This window comes from Acinonyx jubatus, chromosome E1, assembly GCF_027475565.1.
Source record: "Acinonyx jubatus isolate Ajub_Pintada_27869175 chromosome E1, VMU_Ajub_asm_v1.0, whole genome shotgun sequence".
Taxonomy (NCBI): Eukaryota; Metazoa; Chordata; class Mammalia; order Carnivora; family Felidae; genus Acinonyx; species Acinonyx jubatus.
Genome location: NC_069397.1, coordinates 39,842,324 through 39,869,634, shown reverse-complemented (window position 1 = coordinate 39,869,634; position 27,311 = coordinate 39,842,324). Strand labels below are relative to the sequence as shown.

The following is a 27,311-nucleotide window of genomic DNA, read 5'->3' as shown; positions in this document are numbered from 1 at the left end:
CCTTTGACTCTCTCTCCCTCCCATTTTCTTCACAGAGTTTTTGGTTTCGTCTATGATAGGAAGGGTAGCTTCACTATTTGAGGGTGTGTGTGTGTGCGTGCACGTGCGTGCGTGCGTGCGTGTGTGTGTGTATGTACCACCTCAGGGAGGACCCTCTCATCTGCCCCTATGAATTGTGGTGAGGCGAGAGAGAGAGAATCTGAGTTTGGCTACATGAGCTTGTGTCCATGTCTGATGCATTTAATTTTGTAAGGGAGGGTGTGCGCCAGGCACCTACCTCTGGGTAAATGTGTCTGTATATGGATCTTCGTATATACGTATCTCTTTGTAACGATACCTGCCGCTGCCTGCCTGTGGTTTCGTAGTATGTGCATATCCCTTAGTAGGGGTCTGGGTGTCCTCGTATGTCTGTCTCTCTGGGTATATGCGGTCTGACTGTGTCTTTGTTGATCTTGCCTGTCTGTGTGCACGTGCATGCTTGTGTGTGGCCTCTGGGTCCGCCTTTGCCCCCCTCCAGCCTGGGTATCTGGCCATCTCTGCGTGGTACCACCTCTGTACGGGCACACCTCAGTGTGCCAAGATGGACTCATCACGAGGAGATGTGTGTAAGTGTGTGTGTGGTGTTTGTGCCTATTGCCATCTCTGTGGGCGCCCACAGATCTCAGGGTGTGAGTCCCTGTGCTCTTCTGTGTATCTTTCCAAGTGATGGCAAAACAGCAGGATGTGGTTTGCCCAGACCTTCTCCCTTGGGTGGCAGCCAGAGTGATGTTATTTCATAAGACACCTGCTCTGTGCCCCTGCCTCGGCCTCAGGTGGACCCCCAGGGGTGGCCTCTTCTTTGCCACTCAGTTTGTTTGTATTTGACCAGAGCAATAACCCACCCTCTTGAGGCAGCCGTCCAATGAGCCGTGGGTCCCAGCCGTGGACCTCTGGCTAGGGTTGGGAGGAGAGGGGCTTAGCGAGGGAGTTCTGCTGCAAAAGACCATCACAGACGACCTCCCCTCCCCCTCGCACACACATATCTGACCCTATCGTGGGTGCCAGGCTGTGTGGTGCTATCCTGGGGCAGGCTTGGGGTCTGCAGTGTCTCCCTTCATTTGAGCGTACCCACAGCCAGGCGGTCACATGTGTGTGCATGTGACATGACTCATGCATCATCCCAGCGGCCCTGGGGGCCAGGGTTCACTGTGAATGTCAGCAGCAGACGGTGGGTGGCACAGAGGAGTGATGTGGGAAGGGTGCTGGGGAAGTACCCAGACGCCACCGGAGAGGTCCTGACCTCAAATCAACATGTGCCCTAGGCCTTGTGTGGGAGAAAAGTGTACCCGGTTGGGAGGAGGGCCTGGAAGGCATTTCTGGGTGACTGTGTTGACTGGAGGGAGAGACTAAATCACCAAGTGCCCTGGCACCCCTTCTTCAAATCGCCTCCACACCTAGTTCCTTTGTTCCTCAGACCCATTCCTGTCCTGCCCTTTCCTCCTCACCCAGCCATAATTCCCACTTCACAGATGAGGAAACAGGCTCATAGACTAAGTGTACAGCCCAAGGCCTCAGAGTTCAATGTCTCTGGAACTCCAGTGCAGGCCTCTGGACTGCAGGTCTGGGAGGGATGGTCTGCCACAATTCCACATTCCTCCACCTTCTCCTCCCCTCCCCTGGGAACCCACATAGGGGTGAGGGGCTTCTGTGCGTCTGAGAATTCTAGGAAGAGGCCCCTCCTCTCTCCACCAGCCCTCCCCTTCTGGCATCCCCATTACAAATAACTCATTAGATTAAAGATTGAGCTCCCAGCTCCAACACCTCCGGAGGTTCCCCACGAGGCCTGAAGGTCAAAATCCCCACTATTCACTGCAGAGCCTTCCAGCCGCAGGCACCGCCCCCTCCCCTCCATACCTCCACTCTGCCGTGACTTCGTGAACCTGCCCGGCACTTTCAGCTTGGGCCAGGCCCACCCACTGCCTGGGATGCCCCTGTCCTGGTGAAACTTCACTTTTTCTGCAGTGAAACCTAATAGACTCTCCCCCGCAGACCTACGGCTTTCCACGCGCTCCTGTGTGATCCCAAAGCATTTTGCTGGTGCCTCCCTAGCGCCCTGTTTGGCTCTCGCCTGTGAGCTCCTCTAAGAACTGACCGGTGCACGTGACGAATGAATGACTCTGTCCCTCCCGCTGGCGGGACACCTTTCCTGAGGTCTCGCCTCCGTCGCTCCGGCTGCAGCGCCCGCAGCGGAGGAGGTCGAGCGCGTGCTGGGCGACAGCCGGGGCAGGTGAGCCCCGGGGCGCCGCCACCCGGCCCGCCACCCCGGCCCTCGCCGGCTGCTGGCGCCTCTTCGCCCCGGTTACCGCTAGTGGCTGCTGTCGCTCAGTGGAGCCCAAGGAGACCGCGGCCAGAGCGTCCACCGCGCAAGATGGTGGCTCCCGAGTCTCCGTGAGTGTGTGCGGCGGGCACGGTGGCCGGGCCGGGCGGGGCGCCCCCTCCAGGAGCTTCGCGGCAGGGGGCGGGAGACGGGTGGGGGCCCTGCGGGCGGGGCAGCGGGGAGGGGGGGGGAAGGCGGGGGGGGGGAGTTCCCCTCCCCCCCCACGCGCCCCCCAGAGGAAGTTCCCCAGCCCTCCGTGTCCGGCCCAGGGCGAGCAGAGAGCCCCTACCTCGCCTGTCCTCTGCCTTGAGCGTGGACCTTCCTAGGGGCTCCCGAAGGGAAGGGGCCCAGAGGGGACTAGGGAGGAGGCTGGGGACTGCCATCCTGGGGCCAGGTGAGCACCGTGTTTCAGGCTGACCTGCCAGGGTGGAATGGGGACCGCAGAACAACACACAGTCACCCCAGGGGCCCCACAAGTTGTGCCAGCTCACGTCCAGGTGGCCAGGGCGTGGAGAGAGAGGTGTGAGGGACCTGGGTCTGACAGGTGCGCACCCCTGGTCAGCTTTGGTCATATAGTCACATTTGATTTACACTCCACCCCATCCAGCCTGGTTCCTTCAGGTTGAGGTAGGGAGGGGAATGCCAATGCTTTGGCTGGGTTGCTCTCGAGCAGCACTGTCCAATAGAACTTTCTGGGATGAAGTAAATGTTCTCTGTCCGGGCCATTTAATACGATAGCCAGTAGCCACGCGTGGCTATTGAGAACTTGAAATGTGGCTAGTGAGACTGAGGAATTGAATTCTAAAATGTTTATCTAATTCTGATGAACAGCCACATGTGACTATTGCTACCATATCTGACAGAGCAGTTTTGGAATCCATCTTCCCATGCTTCCTCCCTACCAATCTTTTGTTCCTTTATCAAAAACATCCCAGGTCCCCTAGTAACTTTATCCCTCTGCAGAATGGGACAGGATAGCTAGTTTCTAGGTATCTGGAAGGGACTTGACAAACTTTGGAAGGGTACCACCTTGGACTTGCACCTCTTCCCCATCCTAAGATCCCTTGGGTGGTAGGCTGGATAGGGTCACACAGAATCATGGGATCTTAGGAGGAAGAGAGGTCAAAGGCAGCTGTTTTAGCCACCCAAGAGGTACCCAAGGTTTCACTCCATTGTTCTCTCTGCCCCAAAGCTGGTGCTTCCTTACTCATTCACTCCTGAAATTTTGTGGAGCACCTGCTGGGTGCCAGGCAGTGCTCCCTTCTCTGGGGTCCAGATGTGAACAAGTTGGTTATGTTTCCTGCCCTCAGGAAGCCTGCATTCTTGAGAGGGAGACAGAGAGAGTGGGGGTGGGGGGAGGATGCCAAGCAACAGAAATGCAGGGAAAATAAGCAGATTTGTAAACTGTGGGGAGTACAATAGAGGAAACAAACAGGAAGCAGCAACAGAAAAGAAGGCGACCCCCTGGGAAGGGATAGAGAAGTCTCCTGGGAAGAGGCGACAACTAAACTAAGACCAGAGAGGAAGTGAAACAGGCAAAGTATTGAGAAGGGAGGATAGAAACATTCTGGAAGAAGGTACGCAAAGTCCCTGGGGATGGGAACCTGGCACCCTGGAGGAACTGAGGGATGTAGCTGGAAGGGAAGAGAGGCACAAGTGGCCACCAGAGAGGTCAGCAATGCCTGGACATTTGGCAGACCTCGAAAGGGATCCTGGCATTGGCCTCAGAGAGCAAGAGGTCATAGAGGGTTTTAGGCAGTATGTTTTAAAAAGCCCCCTCCAGCTGCTATAGGTCCAGATGGCTCAGAGAGGGTTAAGAGTGGGTGGAAACCCAGAGTGCCGTCAGGAAATGACTGCTGTAGTCCAGGCAGGAGATGCAGGTGCCCTGGATGAGGCTGGTGGCAGCGGAGAGAAGAGACAAGTGAGAAGCTGATTGTGGAGGTGGAAGTGACAGCCCCTGTGGATAGACTGGGTCCAGAATGTGGAAGAGAGCAGGGGCTGAAGGGGCAGGTTTCTGGCCACAGCACCCGGGTAGGAGAGCAGGTATTTCCTGAGCTGGGCTGACTGGGAGAAGAGCATATTTGTAGGGACAGATTGACAATTCCATCTAGACGAGCCAGGAATGTGGTTTGATGGAGAGGTATGGCGCCCAGAGGAATGGCTCAGGCTAGGCTTGTTTATTTCAGGGTGACTGGCAAGGATGGTTCTGAACTTTTTGGATGGTTTTAGGTTAGGAAGAGGAGGAGGAAGTGTCATCAGAAGTGGAGGAGTGCTGATGGGGGGAAGGAAACCCAGGGGACATAGAGTCTTGGAAGCCAAGAGAAAAGCATGTTTCAAAGAGGGTAGGGTGAGCAGTCTAGGGGGAGAGAACTGATGAATTTCACCACACGTAGCAACAGAGAGCACCTTCCCTTGCACTGAACAGGCTACCCCTGGGATTCTGCTCATCTGCCCTTGTACTTACCCGTTAAATGCTAGGTTCCATTGCAGGGTGCTGGGTATATCTGGAGGACAAGACAGTCACCGCTTTCTTGGAGCCCAGAATCATCTAACCCATAGCCTCAGACACATGAGGTTCTTTCATAGGGCCCAAGTAAATCCTTTTAGTCTTTTAAACAACAAACTTGTGCTGAAAGGCATCTGGATGCCCAGCCATGCATGCCCAGGGACTTAGGAATCCCAAACTGAACAAATGTGATCTTAGCCTTCTGGGAACCAAGTGCAGAGATACACAGAGAGTCCCTGAGTTTACCATATTGTATCACCAAGACCCATGCGCAGAGAATTATGGGAAGCTACAGGATAAGCACCAGCCCCGGCTGGGGGCAGGGGAGGGCAGGGTGACAGAGGGGTTGCAGAACTGCTCTCCAGGAATGAATGGAGATTAGCCAGGGAATGGGGAGGGATAGGAAACTCCAGGCACAGAGGATGGAGGCAGGAGCAAAGTAACAGCTGGGTGTGTGGGGGGAATGGTAAGCCTTTGGAGCTGCTGGCCGAGCAGACGGGAGCGGCGGGAGGCTGGGGAGGGCCCCGCTGGCTCATGGTGAGGTGTGTAGACTCAGGCAACCATTTAGTGACGCCACTGAAGAGGTGGAAGCGAGAGAGGGATCTGTGTCTGAGCTCGCCCTCTGGCTGCTAGGCAAGGGACGAATCTGGGGGCATGCCTGCAGAGGTGGAGGCAGATGTATCATCCAGGTGTCACCAGAGTCTCAGCATGGCCTTTGGGGTCAGGACGACTTAGATTCTTTTTTTTTTTTTTTTTTTTGAGTTACTTTATTATTTTTTTAATTTAATTTTTTATTTTTTAAAATGTACATCCAAATTAGCATCTAGTGCAACAGTGATTTCAGGAGTAGACTCCTTAGTGCCCCTGACCCATTTAGCCCATCCCCCCTCCCGCCACCCCTCCAGTAACCCTCAGTTTGTTCTCCATATTTATGAGTCTCTTCTGTTTTGCCCCCCTCCCTGTTTTTATAAGGAGGGCTTAGATTCTAACTCTGCCTCAGCCTTACTCTAACTTACTGCTCGTGGAACCCTGGGCAAATCACCTGAAGTCCCCAGCCTCGGTTTCCTCCTCTTCAAAATAAGGATGATACCACCCTCAGAGTACTTGAAAGAGGAATCTTGGCTTTCTCATGGAGTCACTGTAAAGTCCTTAGCACAAGGCCTGATGAAGTTCACATTTGACAAATGGTAGTTACTGCTGTTGTTATTAGTAGGCATGGAGAGGTGGGGACAGGGTCAAAGGACAGTTAGGAAGTTGGCTGGTTTTGGCTGCTGGCTGGACGTGGCCTTCTGGTCCTGAACGGCTCACCTGTCATCGTTCCTGGGGTGGTGGAAGCATGAGTGAGGTACAGGCAAGCAGCTAGCTCCTTTGGTCTGGGGTCTGGCCCCCACTTCTGGGCTTCCCTTCCCAGAACCCCACTATCAGGGAGTGTGTGTAAGTGTGAGTGCGCCCATGTGAACGTTCAGGGAAGGGAGGTCCAGTGAAAACAAAGGACATTCCTTGGTGCTGTGACTCCGGGAGCTCAGCTTTGTGCTAACTTCCTTCTGATGAAATAAGCGACAGTGGACTGGAGAGACTGGCCATCCTCTTGAGTGAGGAGTCAAGGTCTGAGTTGGAGTCCTGGCTCAGTCACGAATTATTCATGGGCCCTGAGAACCGCTGTCACCTGGACTCAGTGCCCTCACCTATAAAATGTGGTTGCATAGATGATGCCAATCTTTTCAGAGCTAAGTTCTGACATGTTCCAGCAGTCAAAGTTAGTCAGTGCCTTGTCCTGGATGGAGGGAGACCCTCAGAGTGGGCTGGGGACCCCCAAACCTCCCCCACTTTGGATAACATTCTATGGCCCTTTGCATGACCCCACCCATTCCCAATAGCCCTTCCCCATTAGGTGCAGTCCACCCGTCAGCTGGGGAGTGCTCTGTGGGCAGCATGAACCCACCGCGGACCCCCTAACGCCTCTCCCTTGTCTCTTTCATCTCCAGTCTCCCACCGGCAGAGCGGGAATAACCGTTCCCAGCTAAGTTAGATGGATGGTCCCCATTAGCCTGGCGCGCTGCTCCCCTCCTCCCCCCACAATTTCCATTGTCAAGGGAGGTGCTGCCGTGTGTGGGGGGAGCCTGGGGGACCAGAGCATTTGGGTGGGGTCAGGGGTGCCCTGCCCCTTGAGCAGGAATGGTACCCCCGGGGAAGAAACCAGCCGGAGAGGCCTCCAACTCCAACAAAAAATGCAAGCGTTACTTTAACGAGCACTGGAAAGAGGAGTTCCCCTGGCTGGACTTCGACTACGAGCGGAAGCTGATGTTTTGTCTCGAGTGCCGCCAGGCCCTGGTGCGGAACAAGCACGGCAAAGCCGAGAACGCCTTCACCGTGGGTACCGACAACTTCCAGCGCCACGCCCTGCTGCGCCACGTGACCTCAGGGGCTCACCGCCAGGCTCTGGCTGTCAACCGGGGCCAGCCCACTTTTGAGGGCCAAGCTGAGGGAGGAGGGGCCTACCCAGACCTGGCCACCACCCCCACCCCCACGGGCGTCAAGGTGGAGGTGGACCCGGCCAAAGTGGCGGTGCTGACCACGGTGTACTGCATGGCCAAGGAGGACGTGCCCGACGACCGCTGCTCTGCCCTGCTTGAGCTGCAGAGGTTCAACCTGTGCCAGGCGCTGCTGGGCACGGAGCATGGCGATTACTACAGCCCCAGGAGGGTGAGGGACATGCAGGTGGGTGGCAGCCAGAGGTGTGGGGGAGGGCTCGAGGAGGGAGGACATGGAGCTGTCTGGGCACAGCGCCAGCATGCCAGGCCCCCGGGCAACAGCCAGAACGCTTCATTCATACCTTCACCCAGCAGAACCTTTCACTGAGGCGTATCATGTGCCAGGCCCTGGGCCAGCTGCTGGGGGCACAGCTTGGAAGAGGCCAGACCAGGCCCTGTCCTCAGGGGCACAGAGGTTTTCCCTCACTGTCTAGGACAGAGGTTGCAAGCCTGGAGCCTCGATCGGTCCACAGATACGTTTTGTTGATTTTCACAGTGCTTTTGGAAAACCTAAGTTAATTTCCAAGTTAAAAAAAAAAAAGAAAGAAAAAGTGAGAGATTACACATAAAAATGTGGATTTGTGACTTCTGAAAAGCTAGGTCCCTATGCTCTCGGGGCATGAAGAGCAGACCCGGGGCTTCGCCATTCCCTTTGGTGTATCCCTGGCCCACTTCAAGCCCAGTACCGCCCATGTGGCCCCAGGGGGCATGCAAGTTGCAGCTCTGTCCTAGGTACCAGTTGTGTGAGTCCTAGGGGCTGGGGTGAGGGTGGGAGAGTTCGATCTCATCCTACAGAGTGATCGATGACAGACAGACAAACGGAGCACACAGTTGGGGTTCTATGTAACTGGGAGGGAACATGTCTATCAGTTAATCCCTGAGCAGCAGAGTGGAGGGAGACTCCCAGGAATAAGGCGGACTAGGGCAATGCCATAAAAGCACACATAAAATGCTATAGAATCTTTATGGTTCCTAAAGCATTTTTACACTTACAAGCACAGCAACATTTGTAATTGCCGACAACCCTTTTTTTTTTTTTTAATTATTCATTTTTGAGAGAGAGAGAGAGAGCATGAGCAGGGGAGGGGCGGAGAGAGTGGAGTGGGAGACAGAGAATCTGGAGCAGGCTCCAGGCTCTGAGCTATCAGCACAGAACCTGACGCAGGGCTCGAACTGGCAAACCAGGAGATCATGGCCTGAGCCAAAGTCGGACGCCTAACTGACTGAGCCACCCAGGCGCCCCAATTGATAGCAACCTTTTAAGAGCTTAGAGGCAGGCAGTGGCCTGATTTCAGAGCTGAGGAAACTGAGGCTCAGAGAGGTGAAATAACTTGCCCAAGATCACACAGCCAGTAAGAGGCAAAGCTAGGATTGGTCTGTCTGCCCCCAAGGTCTGTGCCCTTTCTTTCCCCAGTACTGCTGCCTCCCCTTTGCAGGAGGAGCCTAACTCTGTCCCTTCCTTTCTCTCCCTGGCTGTCCCAGGTGGCCATTGCCAGTGTCTTGCACACAGAGGCCTGCCAGCGCCTGAAGGCATCCCCATATGTGGGGCTGGTGTTGGACGAGACCAGGGACTGGCCCGAGTCCCACAGTCTGGCCTTGTTTGCCACTTCGGTGTCCCCCTGTGATGGCCAGCCTGCTACCACCTTCCTGGGCAGTGTGGAGCTACAGGAGGGTGAGGCCACCGCTGGCCAACTCCTGGACATCCTGCAGGCCTTCGGCGTGTCTGCACCCAAGCTGGCCTGGCTCAGCTCGAGCCTCCCCAGTGACCGCCTTGGGCGTGTGGGCCCACAACTCCGGGCCGCCTGCCCGCTGCTCACCGAACTACACTGCCTCCCTGGCCGGACAGATCCTGAGCCCCCTGCCTACCTAAGCGAATATGAAAGTGTGCTGGATGCCCTATTCCGCCTCCATGGTGGCCCCAGTTCTCACATGGTCCCTGAGCTGCGGGCAGCACTGGACCTTGCAGCTATTGACTTGGCAGGACCGCGGCCAGTGCCCTGGGCCTCCTTGCTGCCTATCGTGGAAGCAGTGGCTGAGGCTTGGCCTTGCCTGGTGCCCACACTGGAGGCCTCTGCTCCAGCCTCCCCTACAGCCAGGGCACTGGCCCTCGCCCTGCGCCAGTTCACCTTCGTGGCCTTCACCCACCTGCTGCTGGACACTCTGCCATCCATGCAGAAGCTCACCCTTGTCCTGCAGCCTGAAGAGCCGGACTTGGCCTTGTTGCAACCCCTGGTGACGGCAGCCGCAGCCTCCCTCCAAGCCCTGCGCAGCTCGGGTGGGGCGCACCTCCAGGGCTTCCTGCAGGAGTTGGCGTCCTCCAGCTCTGACTTGGGCGGTGGGCGCTGCACCTACCGCGGCGTGGAGCTGGTCGGCTACTCCGAGGCTGCGGTGCGGGGCTTGCAGCGGCTGCGGGGGGCCTTCCTAGATTCCATGCGGCGGGGGCTGCGGGACTCCTACCCCGGGCCCTCGCTGGACGCCGTGGCCGCCTTCGCGGCGATCTTCGACTCGCGCGGCTACCCGCAGGCCCCCGAGGAGCTGGGCGCGCACGGCGAGGGGGCACTGCGGGTGCTGCTGCGCGCCTTCGCCCCCGCGGTGGTGCGCCAGAGGGCGCTGGGCGACTTCGCGCTCTTCAAGCGCGTGGTGTGCAGCCTCGGGCGGCTGGGCCCGCGGGCCTTGTGCGCCAAGCTGGCCTGCGCGCGCTCCGAGCTGCACGAGCTCTTCCCGGACTTCGCTGCCCTTGCCGCCCTGGCCTTGGCGCTGCCCGCGGGCGCCGGCCTCCTGGACAAGGTGGGCCGCAGCCGGGAGCTGCGGTGGTGGGGGCAGAGCGGGGCAGGGGCAGGCCGGGGCGGCCCGGCGGTGAAGATCGCCGTGGATGGGCCCCCGCTGCACGAGTTTGACTTTGCACTCGCCGTGGAGTTCTTGGAGAGTGGGTGGGCGGAGGGGCTCCTGGGGTCACAGCTCACGTGAGGGCAGCCCCCTTCCCTCCGCCCAGACAGCCTGGGGCCCTGAGCACTCTAGGGGCCAAGACAGACTCTAGGTGACCGTGCTGCACCCAAGCTGACCTCCTAACTGTGGCCTTCCAACCACCTGCCCTGTGCTTCCTCCGCTCCACGCTGAGTACTAACCCAGCCCTGTGGGCTGTGGAGGAAGGGCTGTGTCGAGGGGGTCCTGGGCGAGCCCACGGAGATGCTGGGTTTGGGGACACCCTCAGTATCACTCCTGCCCTTGCCAGAGTTTGGGGAGGAATAGCTCACCATTTTCCCTCTGGACCCAGCCCAGGTTTGGGCCATAGAAAAGCTGAGGAGTCTTGGTTGGAGGGAGAAAGGAAGACTGGGTCTGAGGGATTGAGGGAAAGGGGAATGGGTCCTTGGCTGTTAGCTCCCTGCCTGGCAGCATCTCTTCTCTTCAGATAGGACTAGACGGCAGATGACTTCCTTGGTGTCGACACAGCACAGCACCCTCTCTGTGCACAAGCTACCAGTTCAAGGGAGGTGGGGGTGGTACCCTACCTCCCCACCCACTGGTAGGCTGCCTATATGTGGCTGTGTATATAGATATACACATCTACAAATGTAAAATAAATCTATCCTATCTTGCATATCGTTAACACACAAAAAATCGAAAAGGACTTCTTCCGGCTTTGCAATGACAGAGTCCAGAAAAGTTTCAACGGACTGCATTTATTTCTAATGTTTTTCTTCCTCAAAGTCTGGTTGCTCCCCAAAGTTCTGAGCCTTCCCCCACCCTTGCCTCAGACCTTTAAGACCAAAGACTGTAAAACCACAGGGCTGAAAGGGCCAACTCTGAGGACCAGCCTCGGGCCACACCCAGGAGCTGGAGGGCTTTTTGCCTCCTGGGAGAAGGAGTTGGGGCCTCGCCAGAGCTGGGGGGGGAGGGGGGGGAGGACACATCCCTTCAGATTCCAATGGGTTTCCCATCCCCTCTGTCAGCCTTGCTGTGACTGTGTGGGCATTAGTGAGAGGGGTTTGGGTTTAACTTGCAATAAACTGGAAACCCAGTGCATCTCGCAGTCTCCATGGTGCTGTGTGTGTGTCAGGACTCCTCTGGCCTGGGATTCATGGGGTACTTCTGCTACCTCTATAGGGGATGGGAGGGGCATCCTCCTGGACTGGGAACCACAAACTGTGGGCTTCTGCTCCTCCGGTTGTGGAGAGGAGAGGCACAGAAATGGGCGGTAATTGCCCTGGGCTTAGCCAGTGCTACTTTGTGAAGAGGGAGACAGGAGTTTCTGCCCCAGCTCCACACCCGAGAAGCCCATCCGCCTCTTTTTCTGGCTGTGGAGGTAGATGTGAGCCCCGTGGCTCCCCATTTCAGACCCTGCCCTTCTTCCTCCTGCAGCAGGCCCGGCCTCCAGTGCCCCCAGCCCCCTGCTGGCCTCCCTGCCCCTGCCTGCCAGGCCTCTGCAGCCCCCGCTGGACTTCAAGCACTTGCTCGCCTTCCACTTCAATGGCGCCACCCCGCTCAGTCTCACCCCCAACTTCAGCACGGTACGGGCTGGGCTGGCGGGTGGGGGCATGCGGCCAAGCTTGGGGTGGGCAGGGAAGGTGGGTTCAGAGGGGCTGGCTCTCAGAAACTGGGTATAAGTACAAACGACATCCCCAAGAGTGACTAGGTGCCCCCCAAATGGGGACCCCTGGCCCAGCTTTTCCTTAGGCCAGGGAATGAGGATGGTTCCAGTAACACCTGCTGGGCCTGTCGTCTGTAGGTTATACTTGAATTTTTGTATAGGGACATCTATGGGTGATCTGTGTACGTCTGTGTGCATTTGGGGTATGCCCTTCTATTTTAGTTTATGTGTCTGTGAGTCTTTGTGTGTTCCTTGTGGTTGTGAATGTGCGTGTGTGTGTGTGAGTGAGTGTGTGTGTTTGTAAACATCTCTTTGTGCCTGGGTCCTTGTATGTAATTAATGTGTATGCCTGTGTATCTGAGAGATATTTTTGTGTCTTTGTGTCAACTCTGTATGTGTTTGATGTGTGTGACCTCTGAGCGTGTGTGTGTTTGTGTGGTTTGGGTGATTGTGTGTCTATGCAAGTGTGCCATTCGTATGCATGTGAGTGTGTATCTTTCTGCATGGCTCTGTGATTTGTAACTGCCCATAGGCTTATGTGCTATGTGTGTGTATACCAGTCTGTGTATTTCCATGTGTGCATGTGTGTGAATGAAAGTGTAGGGAGCATGAATTTTACTTCACTCCATGAGTGATAAGGAGTAACTCCCTGCTTTGTTTAATTCTGGAAAATCAAATGTAATCATCAAGGAGCCCACCCTACCTGACAAGATGGTGGGAAATTCAGTCTCAGTCACTCTTTGGAGCCCCTTTCCAACCTCCAAGGTCACACAGAGATCTGAAGGAGACTGAGTCCTTTGGGGAGGGTCCCCTGTTCTTCAGTCCCCTCTGTCACTTGCTGACACACTCACTGTTCATGCACACAGTCCCTTGGGAGTGGGTAAAGCTTCTGTCGCCCTCCTCCCTGGGGGCCCTGCTGGCCATTCTCCTGTCCTCTGCCTGCCCCCAGCCCTCGGTGCTGTTAGGTGAGGGTTAGAACCTCTTTCTGTTCTCAGGAAAGTTTCTGAAGGCATGCTTTTTTCTCAAAGCCTCTGTTCTCTTCCCTCAGGAAGGTTGAGAAAGTTCCTCTTGATAAGCAAGCCAAGACCACTTCTGCTGTTGGTCCAACAAGCCAGGCCCTGAGAAAAGGGAACAGGAAGGCTTGGTTTGATAGAAGAGAAAAAAAAATAGTTAAAATAAGGAAAAGGGAAAAAGAAACCACATAAATTAATGTTCCAAAGAAATGATCCTGCTGCTCGGGGAACCTTCTGGCCTCCATGTGCTGCTGCCTGTCCTTTCCAGGCCCCCCCACCTGCCCCAGCCCTGCTCTCACTCCCCTTCTCAGGCCCTGTGACAGTGGCAGAGCTGATGAGATCAGCCTTCTCTGTCCCAGCCCATGGGCCCAGCGCAAAGCTGGGTTGTGGGACAGGATTTCCAACAGAAGACCCTTTGTCCCTTCCCTGCTTCTCCCTGCCTCTAACTCTGTCCCAATAGTTGTGATTCTTGTGAATGAGGAAAACAACAACAACAAACCCGAGACCAGAGGGGCTGCAAGAGATGCCAAGGTGATCACCAGGACATGGTTCTGTTTCTCCCGATCATGGAGGCCACCCTGGCCATCCCACTGCCTCCAAGCAGAAACCCGGGGAAGAGATTGTTTGTGTGTCTCCTATCCACAAGGATGGGGAAGTTCTTCCTACAGCCTGATTCCTGCCCTCCTCAATAGTCTCTAGTTTTTGGCATTTTGCACTGCCCCCTCCCCCCACCAAGCTGACCCCAGAGTTATTGTGCCCTCCCACCCCCTTCACAGATGGACCCAATCCAGAAAGCTGTCATCAGCCACACGTTTGGGGTCCCCTCCCCTCTGAAGAAGAAGCTCTTCATTTCCTGTAACATCTGTCACCTGAGGTTCAACTCAGCGGTGAGAGGGAGTAGTGGAAACAGATTGGGGAGGAGGCTGGGCAGGGAGGGGGCTGGACAGTGGCTTCCGGGGTCTTTCCTGGAGGAATAAGGCCGGCAAAGGGACTGGGGTCCATATTTTCTGTCCCTGGGTGCAGAAGAGGCACTCCTGGTCCTTTACCCATCCCACCCTCTCCTCTCCCCAAATTCCTCTGCCTCTTCCCTCCCTCTCTAGTGGTCCTGGGATTCCATTTCCCTCCCGCTTCTCTCCTGTGTCCTGGATCCTTCTGCAAGAGAGAAGACTGACCTTTCCTGCTCTGGGTCCCAAGGGACACCATCAGTTCCTAGTCTGGAGCTGAGTTCTTAAAGCATCTGACAGTTAACATGTTGAACGTTTTCATGCCCATCATCTTAATTAGTTCTCATGACACCTTGTTAGATGGATAGAGGCCCTGTTATCATCCCCACTTTTCAGATGAGGAAAATGAGCCTCAGAGAGGTTAAGTGACTTGTCCGAGGTCACACAGCTGGTGAGTAGCAGAGCTGAGATTTGAGCCCAGGCCTGGCTGACCCCAAGGCCCACATACTTTCTACCACAGCCTGCCCCTAGATAGTGGAGAAGCCTCATTCTGGCCTCCCAGGGAAGATTTACCTTCTCTCTGGACAACTGTGGGGCTTGGAGAGATCTGCTCTGGTGAAAAGGTCTAGGGAGGGGCCATGGGGGCCTGTCTTTCCTATACTTGGGAGCAACAAGCAGGGACCCCTAGGTGAAGGGGGGAGGACACGAACAGGCCAGATTCAGGGGTTTCCTCCAGGCTTTCAGGTTATATGAACCTTATAAGAGATGGACAGAAAGACCTCGCTCTGAGGGAAGGACCATGTCTTCTCCATGCTGGGCTCCTGGCACAGAGCCTGGCAAAGAGCGAATGCTCAACAACTATTTGCTGAACAACTGAACAAAGAGATGAATGTTCTGGGGTGCACATACCCGAAGCATGAGGACTGCTCTATTTTTTCCATTTGTGCATTTATGAACCTGGTAACTAACATCGTTGAAGCACGTGCTGTATGTACTAGGCCCCTGTCATTCATGTTCTCTTTTTAATTCTCACAACCCTTCAAGGTCAGTATTGTCATCACAAAGTTTACAAGTCAGCAAAATGAGGCTCAGAGAAGTGAGGCGATTTGCCCAGGGATGCACAGCTCATCAAGTGGCTGAGACAGAATTTGAAGCCAGAGGCTGCTTGCCTGGAGGCTCATGTAGGAGAATGAGTTCTGTAAACCTCAAGGCCACACAAATGCTGTGATGACAAGGATTCGCCTCTTGTCTGGCCAGAGCCCTGTCCCCTCTGACCTGCCCCCTGCCCCTCGCCCGTTCATGGATGGGGCATGTGGACTCAGCAAAAAATGGTGACCCCAAGTCCTCCCCTCCCCAGAACCAAGCTGAAGCACATTACAAAGGCCACAAACATGCCAGAAAACTCAAGGCTGTCGAAGCCGCCAAGAGCAAGCAGAGGCCACAAACCCTGGCCCAGGATGGGGTGCTGGTGTCCCCCACCCTGACTCCAGCCAGTGGATCCCCTGGAGAGCCGCACAGCAAAGGTCAGTCCTGAACTCTTCTCCCCTCTCCCCAATCCAAATCTGGTTTCTGGCGAGGGGTTGGGAGATTTCTGCATATTATTATTACTTTTAAAACATTTATTCATTTTTTTGAGACACGCGGGCACGCGCGCGCGCGCACACACACACACACACACACACACACACACACAGAGTTGAGTGGGGGAGGGGCAGAAAGAGAAGGAGACACAGAACCTGAAGCAGGCTTCAGGCTCTGAGCTGTCAGCACAGAGCCCGATGTGGGGCTCGAAGTCACGAACTGTGAGATCATGGCCTGAGCCTAAGTCGAACACTTAACTGACTGAGCCACCCAGGCGCCCCTGCATATTGTTATTATTTTTGCGTGTGTTGGGGTATTCCATATATACAGAAAAAGGCACACATCACAAGTGTTGAGCTCAATGAATTTTCCCAGTCTGAATATACCAAGATCAAGAAACAAGCACCCAGAAGCCCTCCTTGGTCCCCTCCGGGTGACCACCTTGTTGTAGTAGCTTCCTAGGCTACCATAATCAATGACTGAAAACTCAGTGGCTCAAGTCAGAAGTTTGAAATCCAAGTGTTGATGGGGTTGATTCCTTCATGGGGGCTCAGATGGAGAGTCTGTCCCATGCCTGTCTTCTAGTTTCTGGCACTTGCTGCCAAGCCGTGGCGTTCCTTGGCTTGTAGATGCATCCTTCCAATCTCTGCCTGTGTCTTCACATCACGTTCTCCCCGTGTCTCTGTGTCTCCATGTGGTCTTCTTATAAGGACACCAGTCATTGGATTGGGGCACACCCCAGTCCACTGTGATCTCATCTTAACTACTTAACATCTGCACAGACCCTGGTTCCAAAGATCACATTCTGGGGTTTCATGCAGATGTGAATTTTGGGGTGATGCTAATCAACCACTTGAATTCAACCACCCTCCCCCAGGTGATCCTGACTTTTCTTGCCATCGATCCGTTGCACCTGGTTTTGGTGAATCCTATCGCATGGAACTTTTGTGCCTGGCCTCTTCCATGTTGTTGCATACAGCTGTGGTTTGTCATTTTTATTGCTGTGTAGTGTTCCATTTAATGACCGTACAACGCTGTCTTTTTTTTTTTTTTTTTTTTTAAGTTTTTTTGTTTTGAGGGGAGCCTGGCTGGCTCAGTCAGTTAAGCATCTGACTTCGGCTCAGGCCACAATCTCAAGGTTCATGGGTTCGAGCCCTGCATTGGGCTTTGTGCTGACAGCTCAGAGCCTGGAGCCTGCTTCGGACTCTGTGTCTCCCTCTCTCTCTGCCCCTCCCCCCACTCATGCTCTGTCTCTCTCTCTTTCAAAAATAAACATTAAAGAAATTTTATTTTTTTTAATTTTTTTTAACGTTTATTTATTTTTGAGACAGAGAGAGACAGAGCATGAATGGGGGAAGGTCAGAGAGAGAGGGAGACACAGAATCCAAAACAGGCTGCAGGCTCTGAGCGGTCAGCACAGAGCCTGATGCGGGACTTGAACTCCTGGACCATGAGATCATGACCTGAGCCGAAGTCAGACGCTTAACCGACTGAGCCACCCAGGCGCCCCTAAAGAAATTTTAAAAATATATATTTTTGTTTTTAAAGTAATTTCCATACCCAGCATGGGACTTGAACTCACAACCCCGAGATCAAGAGTCGCCTGCTCTACTGACTGAGCCAGTCAGATTCCCCTCTCTTTTTTTGTTTAACTCTATTCTCCTGTTGATGGATTTTTGGACAGTTTCCAGTTTTATGCTATTACGAATAGTGCTCTATGAATATAACAGCACATCTTATTGGCAACTTCTGCTTATTTAACAGTTAGCAAAGAACTGTAAAGTATCGGGGCTGTGAGGGCTATCTGAGACCACTCTGTCCAACTCTACATTTTCAGATGGGGAAGCTGAGGCCTAAAGAGGCCCAAGTCTGCCCAGTGAGTTGGTGGGAGAGTGGAGTCTGGAACCCACTGCTGGTCATCCCGACACCAGGGATGCTTCCACTCTGCCATGCCACCCCCAATATGTCACTACTTAAAATCATGGCCTCCAGATGATTCTACCCTGATGCGTTCCATCTCCCCAGCCGTTCCTGCAGCCCCACCCCCTGGCCCCCAACTCCAGCCACCGCTGACTCTGGACCCCACGCCGAGGGAGCCGGCTCACTCAGATCTCTTGGATGCTGCCTCCTCTTCCTCTTCTTCCTCCTGCCCACCCTGCTCCCCAGAGCCTGGGAGAGAGGCGCCAGGGCCTGAGCCCGCAGTGGCTGCTGTGGGAAACGGTGTGAACGGGGAGGGCAGGAGTGAGAAGGGGCGCCTCTATTGCCCCACGTGCAAGGTGACAGTGAACTCCGCCTCCCAGCTTCAGGCTCACAACACAGGTCAGTGCCGTGCCCCTCTCCCTCCCCCCCCCCCCTCCCCCCCCCCCCCCCCCAGTCCAGGGAGGACTGGGGCAGGGAGACCCCCTCCACAGCTGCAGGCAGGCTGGAGTTTCTGGGCACTTTGCCCAAGGGCTTCATGACAGAGGTGTTGTGTTCAGCTGTGATTGGGTGGGCATTTGGGGTCCTCCCACTAATGCTTGAGGTGGGAGAATTGGGAAGAGAAGTCTGTGGCAGCAGGAACTGAAGGGTCGCTGGGAGAAGGCAGGAAGCTCCTCCTCCATCTATCTTAGACCCAGAAGGAAAGCACTGAGATGGGAGCAAAGGGAAGTTACAAGGCTCCCCTGCAGGGAGGCCTTCTGGGGAGGCTGGGGGTGGGGGGACAAGAGAAGCTGGGAGGCCCAGGCGGAGGTGGAGAAGAGAACGCTCAGGCTGAGCGGCTGGAGGGGAGAGCGTGTGCAGGCGGCTTAAGGGGGCAGCCAGCCTGACCTGGTTCAGAGGCATCTCCGCTGCCCTGGAACCCTTCTTGGGTGCTGACAGGCTGGGGCTGTCGTTCCTTCTCTCTCAGGAGCCAAGCACCGGTGGATGGTGGAAGGTCAGCGAGGTGCTCCTCGAAGGGGCCGGGGCCGCCCTGTGCCCCGGGGAGGCGGACACAAGGCCAAGAGAGTGGCAGGGGGCCAGGGCGGCCGACAGGGGCCCAGCCCCCCCTTTCACTGTGCCCTGTGTCAGCTCCAGGTCAATTCGGAGACCCAACTCAAGCAGGTGGGAGAAACCAGAGCAGGGCTGAGGGGTGGGTCCGGTCCCAGGTGACAGGAGAGAGCCAGGGAGGAAGAAGAGGGAGGCTGGAGGGGCAGTGGGCTCCTGGAGGGGCCAAGGCTGGGTCTCACCTCCTCTTCCCACGGTGATACCCAGTAGGTGTGCGTCTGACGTGTGACTCATGGGTGAGGAAGGGTTAGCTAGTGGAGGATGATAGAGTCATCTAGGGGTCCTTGGGCTTCCTTATCCTGTTGCCAGTTTGTCTGTCTGTCCATTAGCACCTGAGCAGCAGGAGGCACAAAGACCGCCTGGCTGGGAAGCCCCCCAAGACCTCCAGCCAGCACAGCAAGCTGCAGAAACATGCAGCGCTGGCTGTGAGTATCCTCAAGGTATCTGTCTCCCGGCGACAGGGCTGGGCCCTGGGTCAAGAGGGGAGAGGATGGGCCAGAAGGGCAAGCTGGGGGGGACTGGTGGGGGTGGGGCAGGAAGGAAGCCACCCCCCCTTTAAGGCTGCCTGGGCAGAGTTGGGCTGGGGTTTTGGACCATCTTGGGATCTGCCCAGTGGAATTTCCGGGGAGGTGGACCGAGGATAGTAATCTCTGGGTCAAGAGCGAGGAGTGGGCGTGCATCTCCTAGAGACCATCTCTGCCCCCACCCCCCACAGCCTCCTTCCTCTGGGCAGGAAGACAGGTGCTGGAGAAAGCCCTTTGGAATGATGTTTTGGGGGTGGGAAGGGTTTAGGTTTGGAACCCTAAAAGGCACGTCTTTCCTGCAACAGAACGCCCAAGGATGGGGCCCTGGGAGGGCTGGGATTTTCCTGGGTCAGACTGTGTCCATTCTCTCTCTCCTCTGCAGTCGAAGCTAGCCTTGCAGAAGCAACTCACCAAGACACTTGCAGCCCGCTTCCTGCCCAGCCCGATCCCCGCCGCTGCCGCAGCCATCTGTGCGCTGCCAGGGCCCCTGGCCCTCAGGCCTGCCCCCACAGCAGCCACCACCCTCTTCCCAGCTCCCATCCTGGGCCCGGCTCTGTTTCGCACCCCAGCAGGAGCCGTCCGCCCTGCCACAGGGCCCATCGTCTTTGCCCCCTACTAGGCTTCCTGGGGAGGCCGGGGCTTGGCACCCAGCAGTCGCTGCTGTCCTTGCCTCCTCTTCCCGAGATGCCTCAGTTTCCTCCATCCCCTAGGAGACTACTATTTACAGCCAAAGCTTCCTGCCCAATCTAGGAAGAGCTGGGCTACTTTTAAGGGCAGCTGCCCTTTGCCCAGTCTGGACTACGGATTCAACTACAACCCTCCTGGCCCAAGACCTTCCAACCCTCCTCTCCCCAGCCTCCTCAGGCTGGCACTGGGCTCCCCTGCATTGCCCAGCCTGATTTGCAGGGAGCAAACTGAGAAATCCCAAAGATCTATGCAAAATCCTAGCCCCAGCCCCATGGTGCTCTCATTTCCCCCACCTGAGACCTAGAACCCCATGATCAGAGGTCCTAGGAATCTTAACTTTGAGCCTGGCAAGAAGTCTAGAGAAGAGGCCCTCTCCATTCACTGGACTCTCTGGAGAATCACTGGAAGTGGCAGATGGGGTCTCAAGCTGGACAGGGTTCAAGGCTATCTGGACAAGGTGACCCTGGAGGAGTGGAAGAAGACTGTGGAGGAGAAAGGGGGGGCAGGGAGCAAAGCCAGGGTGGGGCTGGGGCTGAGAGATTTTGGGGTTCCTCTGCTGTGATCAGACAGGGCTGGGAGAGGGGTAGGGGAGGGTGATTTTCTGGCTGGGCCCAGTTTTAACAGAGGTCATCAATCCCACACAAGCTCTCTCCTCAGCCTTTCAATGATTTCTCCTGAACCCCAGCTGGGGGTGGAGGGTGGTGGTGGACATTGGATCTCTCCAGACTATGGACCCAGCTAACACCAACCCCCCCTCCCCCAGGGCTCCCAAGAGAAGAGCTTTCCCCTCAGGCTCCTCACCCCAAACCGGTCCCCAGCACTAAATCCAGCTTCCCCTCCTCCCAAGCAGAATCCTGCCCCCTCACTGTGAAGCTGAGTGTTGGGATCCAGGCTGACACACTCAAGACCCATTTTCATGCTGTCAAAGTTAATGTCACAACCTCCATCCCACCCCCCAGCACTGCTCTGTCACCCCACAATATGGGACTTTGCCAGTATCCACCTGTATCTTTTCCTTTTTTAGATATTTCCAATGGGAGGACAAGAAGGGGGGAGGGGAGGGGAACCTTTTGATAACAGTTGTGGTTTTATTGTGTCCAATGCATCAATAAATGAATTCAAGCCCGAGCCTGTAGATGCCCTAATTCGACTCACCCAGCCCTGCCCTATTCACCTCTCCCATCCCGGGGAGAAGGGGTGTGGACTAGAGGTCACCTGGCTCTGGCTCTGGTGTCTCATCTCTGCTGGGTGTGCACATTAGAAGCATGAAGTGGACATGGAAAGTCGTGGGTTACAAGCTCACTTGATAGCATGTTGAAAGTGTAACCACCCTTCTGAGCCCCGACAGATCTGTCAGCTCCTGAGAAGCTGCTACAGGTTTGCCTTGTTCTATTCAGGCATCTGAGGTAAGGAAGGGCTAGAGGAGCACCTTGTCCAGCCTTCACCATGGCAGCAGGCATATAAACACAGGTAATTTATAAATAGGAGTCCAGCTATCAGCTGAAAACAACCACAGGAAGGGGTGAAGGCCAGGCCCCACCGGGTGTGAGGTGGGCTGATCGGGCACTGGGCGGGCGGCCGCTCTGGCAGCTAGAGGCAGTGCACGCCTGCCCCCTGGTGGTTGGGGGAGAGCAGTGTCTCAGCCTCCAGGGCCAGTGGGCATAGCACCTTGAAGAGGGAGAAGCAAAGGGTACAGTGAGAGCCAGCCCCAAGCCACAGGTATTATAAAATCAGAGGGCTGGAGAGGATCCAGAAGATCATCTAAGCAACTCCCGTCACCTTACAGATGAGAAAACTGAAACCCAGAGAGAGGAAAGGACTTGCAGGGTCCTAAAGCCAGCTGGTGAAGCCCAGCCCATCCTTCCCTTCCACCTCAGCCAATAAGGGCCATGTGCTCCCTGAGCAGGAAGAAGCAGCAAAACAATTGGGGGGTGGGGGGGGGGCAGTTAAAGCAGGAAATTACACTTCCCAGGAGGCTGGCTTCTTCCAGCCAAGGAGAGGACAGGAGAAAGGTGAGGGGGTCAGAGTTGGGACACCAGCATGCACACACATGCACATGTGCACACGTCTACACGCACATACATAATACCTGGACGCCCTTCCCCTGGAGTCCAGTCTGGTGCCATGAGTATGAGTGTGTGTGTGTGTGTGTGTGTGTGTGTGTGTGTGTGTGTCTGTCTGTCACTGGCAGAAAGCTCACAGGTGGGGGACCCCTGTGACAGGAACCAGAGCCTAGACTGGGCACTTGTGCATGGCAGCTCAGCTTCCCGTCCAGGGCAGGTGGAAGGGGACATTGACCACAACTGCCCCAGGTCATGGAGGGCAGGTATGATAAGAGCTGGTGGGGAGGGAGGCTTTGGGGGCACTAACCTAGATTATCTCCACTTCCCAAGGCTGGAAGGGAGCAAAAGCGACCTGAGCCTGGGACAGCCCAGCTGCCTGGCCTGGGAAGGACAGCTTGTCTAACCCCACCCCTGGATATATCTCCCAGAGCCCCAGAAGCTGGAATGAGGCTGGGAAGGTGGAGGAAGGATGGCAGGTCTTCAGCCATCCAAGGAGCCGCTGCCCTTGTTCTTGCGGCTGAGGGGGAAAGCAGACTTGCTCTGGGGCTGGGTCATCTTGCTGGCCAGGTAGACGAAGGGCTCCAGCAGAGAGCGGCGGTCAGCCACAGATACCTCCCACAGCTTCACCTTCTCGGACTTGGCCCAGTGCTGAGCCACGTCTGGATCTACACGCCGCTGCTCCTGTAGGTCACACTTGTTGCCAAGGACCACGATGGTGACCTGGGGAAGAGGGACAGAGTAGAGGCCTGAGGATGTACCATGGGCCTCAGAGTTGGGTGTGAGGGTTGGCAACGACCTAGAAGTCCTAACAGAAGAAAAAGTCTCAACAGCTAACGTTTTGCCTCTTCTTATATAGGAAACAATGACTGGGGAGAGGGAGATGGTTGCTTTTTATTCTCCTTCCTCTGTTTAAGTTCTACCCTCCATCTGGCCCTCCCTCCAGGAGTTCTCTTATAAGCCCTGTGTCACCCGTGCCTGCTCATTACGAGCAATCAGTCTGTTTCTGGCTAAACAACTGGTGAGGGAACATTCCCCAAACACCTGCAGCTTAAAGGGGGATTTGGGAACATAAGGATAAGGGCAAAGAACCATCATAAAGATTAGTGGGGGCTCCCAAAGTTAGGTCAGAAACCTCTAAAACTGAAGGAAAGCCCCTTTGGTTGAGCTGCCTCAACATACAGCCACCTGTAGGGGTGAAGACACCCCCCAGTGGCCTCCATCCCCCCTCTAGCTCCTACCCTACCTCCTGGGATATGAATGAAAAACAGCCATGCCAGGCTCCCCAGAGCCAGCCCAGGGCCCACTCTTTCTCCTAACTCCACCCGTGGATATGTCTTTCAGAGCCCCAGAAGCTGGAATGAGGCTGGAAAGGTGGAGAAGGGATCCCCACACACACCTCCTTCTTGTCCTTGGATTTGTCGATCTCCTTCTTGAGCAGCTCTACACGCTGAAAGGACTCTCGGCTATCCGTGCTGTAGACCAGGACATAGCCATCAGTGCAGGAGAAGCAGTGCCGGGGTAGCTCGGCCCCATCCCGGAGCCCCCGGGTGTCGTAGAAACGCACCTGCTCCCGCACCCCCCGGTCGGTTTCAATGGAGCCCACGTAGATGTCTTCCTGTGTCTCAATCATCTCAGAACCTGGGGCAAAATGAGGAAAAAACTTGTTTGTAGAAAGAAGGAAGATGGGAAACGTGGGTGACTGAGTATATCCTAACAGGCCAATCAGCCAGGGAAGGAAAGGAATGGGGGGCTGGGGACAGAGGGCCAGGGACTGACAGGCAGGACTGAATGACTTGGGGAACAGCATGGATCTCATGCTAACACCATACTAAGCAAAAGTGTGACCTGAGAGCTTTTCCTTGCTATCTCAAATATTGGGTTTCCTCTTTCCAGATTTCAATATGCTGGGGTTAAGGTCGTTATGTAGATTTCACTCTTTGGGGGTACAATAACCATCAGCAGCAGCTTTTAGCCTTTTCATGTTATGATCACATCCTACTTATTCTTCCACCATGTCCCTACCCCCAACAACACTCACCTACTACATGGTTCCCATATAGAAGCTGCTCCAGGATTGAAGTTTTGCCCACAGATGCTTGACCACACACGACCACCTTGCAGCTCTTCCCCATGCTTAGCCTTCTGCCTTGAAGAACAGAAGCACACTGGGTGAGGTGGGATGAAAACAGAGGGCAGATCTCCTATAACTGAGGGCCAGGTTCTGAACCTCAGAACTTCAGGGATTCAGCACTGTCTGTCCCCTACTGTGGTCAGGGTGTATTGGAGTGATGTGTCTCCGTCCGCTACTGGACAGTGGGCTGTACTTTACTCATCTTTGTCATTCCAAGCACCTGATCAGTAACTGGCTCAGAGCAGGTTTTCAGTAATTGTTGCCATAAAGGGGAAAGAGAGTCTTTGGTTTAAAGGAACCACTGGCCGGGTTCCTTTCTGTGCACAGGATGTGGAAGACCAGTAGCTGGAGGGAGCTCCACTCAGCTTCCTGTCTTGAGCCATGCCTCCATGGAGAAATAAACAAGAATGCTATATTGTGTGGATTGGTCTTAAGCCGCTCTTCGTCTGGAGAGCGAGCTGAGAATGGGATTTTGCTTTCCTGTATGATTCATCTGGACAATTAATTCCCTCTAATTCCCAGTCAAGTCCATGGCTAAGATGAAGAACATCACACAAGAAAGAGTGAAAGAATCTAAGGGGAAAAGGAGAAAATCTGTGATGCCCTTGAACTCATAAGCCAAAATGAGGCTCAGACACAGAAACCTCCCGGACAGAGATCTCGTCGAAGGCATTCCAAACACAAGCTTCCCAGAAGAAACCCCAGACAAGGATTGCCTCAGAGAGCAGATACAGAGGGCACTCCCAAGAGGTGTCTTAAACAGAGACCTCTCGAGTAAACTCCCGATATAGACCCCCTCCCCGCTCGGGGCCCAAATAGTGGGCCCCACAATGAAAGGATACCCCAAGTGAGACTGCTAGAGTGGCTTCCGCCACCCATTTACCCCCGAGGGGGCCCCTAGAGGGAATCGGAGGCAGAGACCCGCCACCTAAAGCGGCCCGGATGCGGTGACCGACCCTGGCCTGCCACCTCCGTACCTCCCGGAGCCCTTGCAGCACCCCGGCTGGGCCCCTCCAGGCGCGCCGGGACTAGGGGAGGGGCAGCACAGCCACAAGCACTCCGCTTTTCCTCCGGGGTCGTTCCAGGCTCCGTCTGGCCCCGCCCCCCAGCTTCCGTCCTTCAAGGACCAATTCCGGCTGCAGCTTGCAGGAGCCGGGCACACAGCTCCCCCAGAGGCAGGAAGGGAGAATGACGGGGAGAAAGCCGGCACCAGGGCTGGCTGCACACGTGAGCACAAGGTTCCAGGCAACTTGGACACAGGGGGCTGGTGTCTCTAATGCCCAAATGTTCTTTCTCTAAACGCTACCATAGTGCAGTAACGCTTCATTTATTCAATCGTTTATTAGTCAGATGTCTTCTGAGCAGCTACTCTGTGCCAGGTATAAAACCACATGCTGAGAAAAAATGTAATTAGACAAGGTAGCTGCTCATGAGAACATCACTGTCTAGAGGAGCTAGGATTCTACAGGGCAGCATGGTAAAAACTATTTTGGAGGTGCTATGGGAGCACAGCAAAAAACATTGGACTTCAGGGACAGTGGGCATCACAGAAAACTTCCTGGAGGAGGTTATGTCTGTTTTGAGATTTGAAGGGTCTGGAAGGAAAGAGTGGAGGAAACATGGCAAAAGTCATGGCATTTTTCTGGAACTACAAGTGTTTTGGTTTAATATTGTTGGTGGAAAGGAGGCAAATAATCAAAGACCTTGTGTGTTAGGTCAAAGAGTTCAAACTGTATCCTAACAGCAGTGGAAAGCCATTGATAGGTTTTATGCCAGTGAAGTGACATGATCATTTTTGCTTTTAGGAAGGTCATTGGCAGAAGAGTAAAGAATGGAGATGAGACAAGGGGCCAGTTAGGAGACTATGGTAGTATTCCAAGTTTTAAAAATAAAAATGAGGAGAGCCTGATTGGTATGGAATGGAGACAGATAGATTTGGAAGACATTTGGTAGGAAAATCAACAAGATTTGGTGATAAATTGGGAGTCAGGAGTGAGAAAGGGGGCGTTCATGATGTCTCCTATCTTTCTAATTCGGTGACCAATTGGTGAACCCACTTGACAAGGAATTCAGGAAAAGAGAAATAAGTAAAGCATTTGTTGTTGTTGTTGAGGAATGAGAGAATGACAAACTTGACTTAAATATAAATGTCTCCAGGATTTGTGAAACATACAAGACATCCAGTAGATAATTGGATATAGAGATCTAGAACTCACAAGTGAGAGGTCTAGGTTGGAAATATCGACAAAGCTGAGGGTCATCTACAGCTCAAATGAAAGCTATGGGAGTAAATGAATTGGCTTAGGTGCAAAGAACACACAGTGGGAAGATGGTCCACAGACAGGTTGGCTTCCTGCATTAGACCATAGATTGTGACGCATTGGCAGGCAGGGCAGGTGGTCTGTGAGTATCCGCCCAATCTAGCACACTCCCCAAGTAGGCCATTTGGAGAGACTAGTGAATGATTGGCTGGCTGAATGACTTCTCTCTTCCCACCCACTGAGCCTCTCCCAACCTTCTCTAGCCAGTGGTGGGTGTGGTTTCTGCTCCCTTAGCACTGCCATAGGCAGAGGCCTTTCAAGAAGCCTACTGAGGATGACACTATTTTACTGGAGGAAAGGAGTAGATCCTTTCCAAATTCACTTGTCCCCTTCTTTAGTTCTCAATTAAAAAGTTTTAACCTCAAACTCCTCCAATTTAATTTAACCTCAGAAAACCCCGGTTTTATTCAAACCCACGAATACTATTGGTTCGAGTTCCCAGTCCAGACTGCATTCGGCAAAACAAGCGTGCCGAGCAGGGTGTTTCCATAAAGGGTGAGTACTGGGGACACTATGGAGCAGGGACCTCACCCTGAGAGCTGCCTTATAAACTCCAGGGCAGGGTCTGGGGCGCCGTGCCACCCTTCCTAGGCTTAATGCTGAGATGGCACTCCCAGGCAGCTGACATGAAAGCAGCCTCATTAAAGGGTCAGCGTCATTAGGGTGATGAACCAGTTGTTGCTTGGAGATCCAGTGGGGATGAAAGGCGCGGGGTGAAGACGCCCTGCGTTCCCCTGGCTTGGTTGGGCAGGGCTTCCAAGGGCCGATGAAAGCTAGGGGAACTGGGCTCAAAGTGTCTCTTCTTGCCTTTCCCGGTAGGAAGCTGCGAACACACTCCAAGGTCAGGAAGGTAGTAGTGGGGGCTCTTTCCCTCCAGAGTCCTGGGTCACCGAGTCCCCAACCCAACCCAGACTCTCCTGAACCTTACTGGAGACTCTCTAGGATTGGAGGTTGCTATGGCAACGAGGCTCTCAGAATACTGAGAAGAGCTCAGGCCTAGAGAGGCATCACCCTCTTGTACCCCTCACTTCCGACGCACGGGTAA

At 54.7% G+C, this 27,311-nt stretch overlaps 3 protein-coding genes across 7 annotated transcripts in view; 2 read left to right on the top strand and 1 right to left on the bottom strand.

Annotated features, from left to right (window-relative positions):
• Positions 1-21,694, top strand: part of ZNF385C (zinc finger protein 385C) — a 35,796-nt gene extending 14,102 nt beyond the window's left edge. For 2 of the 3 annotated variants that reach the window (XM_027049080.2, XM_027049079.2), the window contains 7 exons: positions 11,753-11,901; positions 13,771-13,881; positions 15,296-15,461; positions 17,545-17,838; positions 18,404-18,597; positions 18,870-18,980; positions 19,447-21,694. In XM_027049080.2, coding sequence (XP_026904881.1) covers positions 11,753-11,901; positions 13,771-13,881; positions 15,296-15,461; positions 17,545-17,838; positions 18,404-18,597; positions 18,870-18,980; positions 19,447-19,683 — 1,262 coding nt within the window. In that variant the 3' untranslated portion in view covers positions 19,684-21,694. The remainder of the gene's footprint in view (positions 1-11,752; positions 11,902-13,770; positions 13,882-15,295; positions 15,462-17,544; positions 17,839-18,403; positions 18,598-18,869; positions 18,981-19,446) is intronic. The other variant, XM_053212775.1, reaches the window with a different exon arrangement.
• CE1H17orf113 (chromosome E1 C17orf113 homolog) lies at positions 136-11,852 on the top strand. The gene is made up of 3 exons (XM_027049074.2): positions 136-2,427; positions 6,848-7,580; positions 8,876-11,852. The coding sequence occupies exons 2-3, from the start codon at positions 7,038-7,040 to the stop codon at positions 10,358-10,360; spliced, it is 2,028 nt and encodes a 675-aa protein (XP_026904875.1). The 5' UTR covers positions 136-2,427; positions 6,848-7,037; the 3' UTR covers positions 10,361-11,852.
• Positions 20,820-25,076, bottom strand: NKIRAS2 (NFKB inhibitor interacting Ras like 2). Of its 3 annotated transcripts, none has more exons than XM_015069600.3 (4): positions 24,923-25,076; positions 23,853-23,960; positions 23,211-23,452; positions 20,820-22,534 (listed from the first exon to the last, which is right to left on the bottom strand). In XM_015069600.3, the coding sequence occupies exons 2-4, from the start codon at positions 23,944-23,946 to the stop codon at positions 22,295-22,297; spliced, it is 576 nt and encodes a 191-aa protein (XP_014925086.2). In that variant the 5' UTR covers positions 23,947-23,960; positions 24,923-25,076; the 3' UTR covers positions 20,820-22,294. The 3 variants fall into 3 exon arrangements, with proteins under 3 accessions (XP_014925086.2, XP_014925087.2, XP_053068753.1); XM_015069601.3 differs by having other exon boundaries at positions 23,853-23,956; XM_053212778.1 differs by having other exon boundaries at positions 23,853-23,956; positions 24,902-25,015.
• Positions 25,077-27,311: the final 2,235 nt, after the last annotated feature.